The 8,721-nt window shown below is 36.2% G+C and overlaps 2 protein-coding genes across 3 annotated transcripts; both read left to right on the forward strand.

The window, feature by feature from the left end:
• Window positions 1-2,977: 2,977 nt before the first annotated feature.
• Window positions 2,978-4,206, forward strand: LOC113360902. Its single transcript, XM_026604328.1, has 2 exons — window positions 2,978-3,189; window positions 3,314-4,206. The coding sequence occupies exon 2, from the start codon at window positions 3,564-3,566 to the stop codon at window positions 4,047-4,049; it is 486 nt and encodes a 161-aa protein (XP_026460113.1). The 5' UTR covers window positions 2,978-3,189; window positions 3,314-3,563; the 3' UTR covers window positions 4,050-4,206.
• Window positions 4,207-5,943: 1,737 nt separating this feature from the next.
• On the forward strand, window positions 5,944-8,165 carry LOC113360904 (protein trichome birefringence-like 2). Of its 2 annotated transcripts, XM_026604330.1 has the most exons (6): window positions 6,255-6,312; window positions 6,389-6,740; window positions 6,859-7,036; window positions 7,208-7,404; window positions 7,492-7,650; window positions 7,753-8,165. In XM_026604330.1, the coding sequence occupies exons 2-6, from the start codon at window positions 6,499-6,501 to the stop codon at window positions 8,102-8,104; spliced, it is 1,128 nt and encodes a 375-aa protein (XP_026460115.1). In that variant the 5' UTR covers window positions 6,255-6,312; window positions 6,389-6,498; the 3' UTR covers window positions 8,105-8,165. The 2 variants fall into 2 exon arrangements, with proteins under 2 accessions (XP_026460114.1, XP_026460115.1); XM_026604329.1 differs by having other exon boundaries at window positions 5,944-6,740.
• Window positions 8,166-8,721: the final 556 nt, after the last annotated feature.

Genomic DNA, 8,721 nt, shown 5'->3' on the forward strand with positions numbered 1-8,721 from the left:
CGATGTTGTTGCATCTTAGGGTTTTGAATCGAAGCATGAGTTGATGCTTGGTTTGATTGTTTTCTGATTTTTCATTAGGGTTTGATTGTTTCAGTAAAGTTCATAGTGATTCGAAGCATGAGTTCAATTTCTGAAGTTTATTTTTAATTAGGGTTTGATTGTTTGATATGTAATGTAAGTAGGGCTTAAATTTTGGAATTTGTATGATTAGGGTTTAAATTGTTGGATTTCAGTGCTTAGAAATTTGTGGGTTTACTGAAGTTTATTTGTTTACTTATGATGCAGTGATGAAACATATTGTCCATATAGAGACATCAGCGTCTTGGTTATGGACAATAATATGACTTTGTTCTTCCCTCACATGGATAGAGAAAAATTTGACCTCAAGGAATTTGAGCAGATGTTGCGTGTTAAGTTGCGCCTTTCTGAAAATGAAATTCCTAGTTTATATTGGATGATAGAACCATGTTTGCCTGAGATTATGGATAGTAATGAGGACTTGTTTAAGTTCTGGGAGCATGCAGTACCTGATGATAAAGGATTTATATGTTTACATTTGAAGATATTAAATTTTGAATTCGGTAATGACAATGACTTCATTGAGGCTGCAATGGAACAACCAGTGACAGTAATTGATGAGACTCCAAAGAAGTCCCATAAGAGGATTGTTAAAAATCCAGTTTCAAAGGAAAAGTTTGTAAGGAGATCACCAAGGTTGCAAGCTCAGTCAATGCTTGAAAACTCAAATGGAGGAGTATTTAGGAAATTGTTTGTGGATCTGTTAAATGAAATGGAATCTCAGGGTTATTCTTGCGTTAGTCAAGCCAGTGTTGTGGGTTCTAGCAGTGTACCAATTCAAGTGACTGAAAACTTTAACCATGATTACTGGGTTGATGCAGTCAAGAATACTGATGCAGTGAACCAGATTGATGCAGTGAACAATAATGATGCAGGGGTCAGCAATGATGATGATGAGGAGAATGTGGTGTTAGAGAACACTACTGTGGATGAATGTCACCCCATTGAAGACCCAAATGCTCCACCAATATATGACAGTGATGAAGAGGATGATATTGATTATGAAGATATTGTCAAGACATAAAAAGTTGGAGATGAAAGTAGTGATTCAAGCAGCGGTGAAGAAGATGATGAAGAAGGTATTGAAGTATTAACCCTTTGATGTTTATAACTTATTGTCTATTTCCCCTTTCTTTAAATGTACTAACACTTTGATGTTGTTTGTTAATTGCAGTTTCTAATGATGGTGGGAGTAATGATAATAATGATTGTCTTGAAGCAATAAATGATAAAGATGTGAAAGCGAAGTTTGATTACAAGAACTGGAAAGAAGACTTCAATATGCACAGTGATGAAGAAGAAGAACCCTTATTCCCTGTAGAAGAAGAGGTGGCTCCTGTTGATCCTACAAAGATTGAGGTAAAGTATGCTTTTAATAACAAGAAGGCATTTAAGAAACATCTTAGGGGTTACTGTGTAAAAAATAATTATCAGTACACTGTTTACAAGAGTGACAAACTAGATTAAGAGTCAGATGTAGGTTTAGGGAAGAGTATGGATGTCAATGGTTTGTAAATGCTAGCATAAAAAGGCATGAGCCTACTTTCATTGTTAGGAAGGTTAATCTAGAACATACTTGTGTTGGAAATCCAAAGAGTTTTAACAGATCTGCCAATCCTGAGTTTGTAAAAGTGGTACATGAGAAGTTAAAGGAGACAGCTGGGGCCTTAATTCCAAAGCCTAGACATATAGCAAGAGACTTTTTTGTTACTCATAACATAGATATACCATATATTTGTGCATGGAAAGCAAGAAATCTTCTTTTAGAAGATCTGTTTGGTAATTATGATGACAGCTACAAGGATGTACCCATCTTTTGTGCAATGGTGGCTCATACTAATCCAGGGTCAGTTGCTAAATACAGTTATCGAAAAAAAGGTAACATTATGTTCAGTACATCTTATTTATGCTCTTCCCTTTATTTATTTGTAAGTTATGCTCAGTTAGTTACATAGTTTGGTTACTTAAAGTGCAGATAAGGCATTCATGAGCATGACTATTTCATTTGCTGCACCAATGAGACGATTTCAGAAAGAAGGAAAACCAGTCATAGGGTTAGATGCATGCCATCTAACTGGAAAGCGTGGTGGTGTTCTAATGGCTGCAACAACACTTGATGGTCAGAATAATCTTGTGCCTTTAGGCATTAAGGTCTGTCAGAGTGAAACTAAGGAGAACTAGACTGGGTTCCTCAAGGATTTGGCTCCAGCAATCAATGCACATCATGCTGGAAGAATTACCTTTATTTCCGATAGGTAGAAAGGCTTGTTGGAAGATGTTCCTAAGGTTTTCCCTGGTGCAAGAGTTAGATATTGTTTCAGGTAATTAAGTTTAGTCCCTTGTTTTTTTACAGTAGTTTACATTGTGTATGTGTTTTTCTATTGGTTCAAGAACTTGAAGAAGTACTAACTCTTTATTTGCATATGCAGGCACTTATACAAGAACTTCAAGAAATACTACAAGGCACCAACCTTGCACAGCTCAATGTGGAATGCATGCAAAGCATACAAAGTAAAGCATTTTCAGGTTTGTGCCTCTTTTGTTAAAATCCCCTATGTTTCTTGATTGTTAGTTTGTAGGTTATATATAAAATTGTGATTGTTTTGCAATGTAGGAGCACTTTGACAGTATATGCAAAGAAAATGCCGATGCTGGTGAATATCTTAGGAAAGAAGATCCAAGTACTTGGTCTAGGGCCTATTTTTATCCCCTTAGCTGTTGTGAGCATATGAATAACAATTTCTCTGAATCTTTTAATTCCATGGCTTCTAATATGAGAGATAAACCTATAATCCAACTAGGCATGATGTATGGTCAGTTAGTCATGGGTTTGTTATTTAAGAGAAGGGAAGAATCTGCTAAGTGGAATGAAAATGGTTTGGTCCCTGCCGCTGTTAAATTGATAAATAAGATGCTTGACTTGGTTGGAAAGTTTGATACAGAAGGCAGTGTGGTTGGACAAGTTTATTTGGTAACTAATGTGATCACCAAGAAAATATTCACAGTGAATATTATAGACAAACAATGCACTTGTTTGCAATGGCAGCTAAGGGGATTCCCTTGTCAACATGCTGTATGTGCATTGAAACTGCTGAGGCCAAACTGGAAAGAGTAAGTGGTTTGTATTATTCAATTACTTTTTTTGTATTATTCATTTATTCTTGTTTTTGTAAGTGGTTTGTATTATTTATTGTTCCTTATACACTGACACACCTTTGTTTAATTGATTGAACAGTTATTGTGCTCCTTACTATTCTGTGGAGTATTATAGGACCACATATGCAAATGCTGCCACACCCTTAGAAGACATAACTGAATGGTTATGGGAAGATAAGGTAGATTTATAAACTTTATTGAATGTGGTGCATTTACTTTTCAAGATATTAGTTATTTATTTTTCTCTTTTCCCTATTTAAGAATCAAACCCTTTAGGGTTTCATTACTTTAACTTTCTCATTTGTTTTCTCTTCTTCTGGCAGGCAACCATGAACGTCAACGTAAACCCTCCTCCTTATCAGAGAAAAACTGGAAGACCAGCAAAGAAGAGGAAGAGAAGTTATGATGAACCTGAAACTGTGGTGAAGAAAAGGAAGTGTGGAAAATGTGGATCTATTGCTGGCCACAACAAGAGAACCTGTGCTGGTGGTGATGTTGGTAAAAACCAAACTGGATTCAAGCCAAGCACTGAGTATGATGCTGCAAACTGCACCTTCACACAGAGAGATCAGCCTAAAAGTAGCAATGCAAGGGGTAAAGCCAAGGTGAACAGATCCAGAGGTACATCATTTTTTGTTGGTGAGTCATCTGCAGGACCTAGAACTCAAGGAAGACCAGTAGCAGGACCTAACACTCATGGATCTACACAAGATAATCAAAATTTCAGTCAGAACTTTGCTGGTATTGGATCTGTCAGTCAACATCTTTCTGTCACAAAGGGAAAGCAAACCAAGGCTAAGAAGACTAGGAAGTAGAAGTGTGTGTGCTTTATTGTTTGTTTTAGATATGTTGTGGACAAGTATCTAATTGATGGTTAGTTTTTTTGGTTGCTTTAGACACTGATTCTGGTATGGACATGTATATGTACCAGAAATCAGTTTTATTTTGATGGGATAATCTTGCTTTATGAATGAAAATGATATTAGTTAGAACTAATTTTCAGATTACATGTTAATTGTCTTTTCAAGTTAATTTTTACATATTCTCAGATGCATTTCTGATTTGCATTGTTCTTTCTAGCATTCTTGTTTATGCAGTGGCTAACTCGTTCCAAGTTAACTCGTTTTCTTCACTGCACCGAGTCGCGAGTTAACTCTCTGCTCAATCACTGGCTAACTCGTTCCAGTTACTGATTCAGGGGCTTTAATGTCATTTTACGCTGCTGATTTAATGCCACATATGCACTAACGGATACTAACGCCAGTTAACTGTTTTCTCAAAAAAACGTGACGGAAAAAATCAAGAGTGTGGCATTTAATAAACTTTGAAAAAAACGGTGGCATTTTCTTAAACATGAAATAGGAAGTGTGGCACTTTATTAAAATTCCCCTTAACTTTTTATGCTTCAAGTAAAAACCTTTTTTATTTTTTTAGATTGCGAGATAATATCTATTGCAAATCCCATGCAGTAAGAGGTCATTTTTCTTCTTCCGTTTCAATAAGTGCGGAACCCAATGCATCAACTCATGTCTTCCATTAAAATGAGGAATTTTTTTTTTGATATTTCCACTCCACTTACACCATCTCACATGGGACGTGTATCTTTCGGAATACGCTCATTTATGGTGTTATATGTTTCGGAATACGCTCATTTTTAGTAGGTATGTATAGCTTAGTAAGAGGAACATATCCACAAAATATTAGCTTCAAATCAGTTACGATTTGGTTTTGTTCTCAAAAATGACATCCAACGTGTGAGATAGTGTGATAATATAAGTGTGAGGGGATCCCTCCTCTCTATATATATATTGTATCTATAATTCAGATTTCAGAGCAATAAAAAGGAGATAGAGGATTAGCCATGATTTTGGCTTCGTTAAATGAGTTTAATGACTTAATAATTGTAGTAGTTAGCGACATTTAGCTTTTCGGCTTAGAAACTTAAATCACTGACATGTTTCCGTTTACATCTGGTCATCTCTGAAACTGTAAGCATTGAAGCTATACATACCATGTAGGTTGTGACTACTAGTAAGTAGACCTACTTGATATATCATAGAAGTTGAAAAATAGTTCAACTCTGATGATCAATTAATTGGCTAGTATTTCGATAAATTGATTAACAGTCTTATATTCTTCTTACTTGGTTCCTGTTCTTGCTAAATCAAGTGGCGTGTACGTTTACTTCTTCCTCTTTATAGCAACTGTAGTAATAGTACTAATATATTCCTACCACTCTTTATTAATGTTATATTCCCTGAAATTTGATGAATGGATTGTCTGGAGTATGTTTCCTGCACACCCTTATATAAGTTCCCGTTTCTAATAGCACATTTGGATACCAAAAACACTTCTACTTCTGCTTTTCCGGTGGTAGAAGTCACAAAAAATTGATTTTTTTTACTTCTAGAAGTCAGAAGCACGTCCGGATACATGTTCTTGCTAAATCAAATGTCGCTTTAACTTTTTCCCTTTTATAGTAAGTGTAGTTATTATTTTATGCGTGTGTGCTTTTAACAGCACCACATGTTACTAATGATTTCAGTGTACATCCTTTTTAGTTGCGACTTCGGTAGCTATCTAACATTCAAAGAGCAAAACTGTTTGTTTGTTGGTACCGGTTAGTTAAACAATCGACAATACTGACCATATATTACTAAGAAAATAAGGCTGGATCTTAGTTATTAATTAGCCTATTACTCACTCCTGTTTGCTTTGCCAATGCATGTGCACACTGCTCAATGAGGTCTCGATCTTGTAGCAGCTCATTTATATGCAGGTTTGAGATAGAGCCAATATAATCGTCACCTTATCTTCTTCATTCTGTCACGGGAATCTTCCCAAGAATTAATTACATCCTCAGCACGCAGTTTTTCCTGCCTAAGTCAACCAGTCACAAGCTCATTAGCTGGCAAATATCCAATGCCTGCAGAAACTTGATAGTTGATATTCATCATTCTTTAAGCCAGCTTCCGGTGCTGTGAATCATTTTAGTGTCTTCATTTGCTAATGGAGTTCAAAAAGATTCCACCCTCATCAGAGCAAGCATATTCTTATAGTTTTTGTGAGAATAAGAAGGTAGTCTCAGGTTCTAGTTTACTTCTAGGAACTTCCTCATTTCTTATTCTTAGTTTGATTTTTCTTTATGGCTCAGTTGACACATCTGTATTTCAACCACTTTTTCATGGGTTTGGTACTATCCATACTACTACTACTACATCGGCCGTTACCGATGTTTCTTCTGGTTTTGATGACTTCGGAGAAATGGGAAGAACCTATGAAGAGACTTTTTCAGAAGAATCAAAAAATTCAAGCCACTTGAGTTCTAGTAACGAGAATTGTGATATATATAAAGGTAAATGGGTAAGAGATGAAAATGTTGAGCCATATTATCCTGTTGGTTCATGTCCTCATATTGATAAGGGGTTCGACTGTCATGCAAATGGAAGGCCTAATGAAGATTATCTAAGATGGAGATGGCAACCAGATGACTGTAATTTACCAAGGTAACGAGCAGCATCATTATATTTACTGAATGCATTTTATTCTGTTCAAGTCAGCTACAATAACTTGATCTTCATTTTGATGTGGTACTGAACTGTGAATGCAAATTCAATTTGACAGCTTGAATGCTACTGATTTTCTCGAGAGATTGCGGGGAAAGAGGATTGTTTTTGTTGGGGATTCGCAGAATCGTAATATGTGGAAATCGTTGGTGTGTATGCTTAGGCATGGTGTTGCAAATACTAGCAGAGTTCACAAGATCCCTGGTAAAAACTACTTCATGGGATTTATATACGAGGCAAGTTTCTATTTGCATATTTCTAGCTTTTAAAACGTAAAAGCATCGCTGATGTCATTGTTAAAGTCACTGAGTGATGATACCAGTGACCTGAGTACCAAAATTTTTTACCGATAAAAAGAACAACGTAAGGGATCCATGTGAATAAGTTTATTTTTTTTTTGTGTGCAGGACTACAACTGTTCCTTGCAGTATGTTAGTGCTCCCTTCCTTGTCAGCGAAACATCGATTAAACTTGAAAATGGCACGACGGCAACTGAGACTTTAAGGTTGGATTTGATGCATAAAAAATCATGGGCATTCCGTGATGCTGATGTGATAGTCTTCAATACAGGCCAGTGGTGGAATTACGAGAAGACCTCTAAAGGGTGAGAAATGGACGAGTCGAGAATTTAACACCGGATGCAGCAACAAGATTCTAACTCTTTCATATGTATCTAATGTTGTTTATACAGAGAGAACTATTACCAAGAAGGAACATTTGTGTACCCAAAACTGAAGGTACTGAAAGCATTCGAGAAGGCTCTCAATACATGGGGAAAGTGGGTTGACCAAAACATCGATACTAACAGAACGCAGGTCATCTTCAAAGGGTATTCATTTACCCATTTCAAGTAAGATAACATATTCAAATTATAGTTTCTAACTCTTCACCAATGGTTATATATCTTCTTTTCTTTTCTTTTTTTTGAGAATTTGCGTACTGATGTATACAGGAGCGGTCAATGGAACACGGGCGGCCAGTGCCATAAGGAAACGGAGCCGAATTTCAGTGAGATTTTTCTAAGAAAGTATCCAACAAAGATGAAAATTGTAGAAAATGTGCTAAGGCGAATGAAAACCCCTGTAATATATATGAACATAAGCAAGCTTACAGATTACAGAAAAGATGGACACCCTTCAATATATCGAACGGAATATAAGACGGAAGAAGAACGAGTTGCAGCTTTGCATTCTCAAGATTGCAGCCACTGGTGTTTACCTGGAGTTCCTGATGTCTGGAACCAATTGATGTATGCTTCACTCTTGAAATCCGGCCAAGGGCCATGGACAAAAAGAGTATATTAATTAGTTTTGATTATTATGCTCACTCACCATTGTGATTATTTTTATTTTCCTTTATATTTTTTACCCGTCAGTTTTACATATATGTAGATTTCTTTTTCTTGCCAATTCCAAATGATCGTATAGGAAGGAAGATTGGTCCTCCCAGTCATGGATCAACCACGCATCGCGGCATGACTTAACCTTACCAGTTTATCAAGCTATGCACAAAATGAAACCATTTAAGTATTTAACTGGGAAACCATAGCTCTCCAGCACCTTCAGTAAGAAACCAAATTTAAAGTGTCAAAAGCTTGAGATATGTCGGATTTTCAGAGCCACATTACCTCCTCTTTTTTTAATTTTCAGCTCAATTATCATTGCTGAAGCTAGACCAATCGGATGTGTCTGTTTCTTAATTTCCCTTAGGGTTCATATCGAATTGCAAACAGTATTTCCAATCTCAGCTTCATTAGGCACACCACACAACATATCATTTGTTTTCGAACGATTTTTTGGGACCATGGTTTTTTGGGATCATGGTTTTATTTTGGGTAAAAACATTAAAAGTAAATCCAGATCACCACTTATCTAGATATTTATATTAATACCTAAATTACCCTCCTGATTAATTTTTTGGG

This window comes from Papaver somniferum, chromosome 3 (genome assembly GCF_003573695.1).
Source record: "Papaver somniferum cultivar HN1 chromosome 3, ASM357369v1, whole genome shotgun sequence".
Taxonomy (NCBI): Eukaryota; Viridiplantae; Streptophyta; class Magnoliopsida; order Ranunculales; family Papaveraceae; genus Papaver; species Papaver somniferum.

Excerpts from the sequence above, each read along its gene's own strand:
- LOC113360902 (XM_026604328.1), top strand. The coding sequence starts at position 3,564 with ATGAACGTCAACGTAAACCCTCCTCCTTATCAGAGAAAAACTGGAAGA.
- LOC113360904 (XM_026604329.1), top strand. The coding sequence starts at position 6,244 with ATGGAGTTCAAAAAGATTCCACCCTCATCAGAGCAAGCATATTCTTAT. Across the intron at positions 7,405-7,491 it reads TACGAGAAGACCTCTAAAGG|AGAGAACTATTACCAAGAAG; the intron begins GTGAGAAATGGA and ends TTGTTTATACAG. Across the intron at positions 7,651-7,752 it reads TATTCATTTACCCATTTCAA|GAGCGGTCAATGGAACACGG; the intron begins GTAAGATAACAT and ends TGATGTATACAG.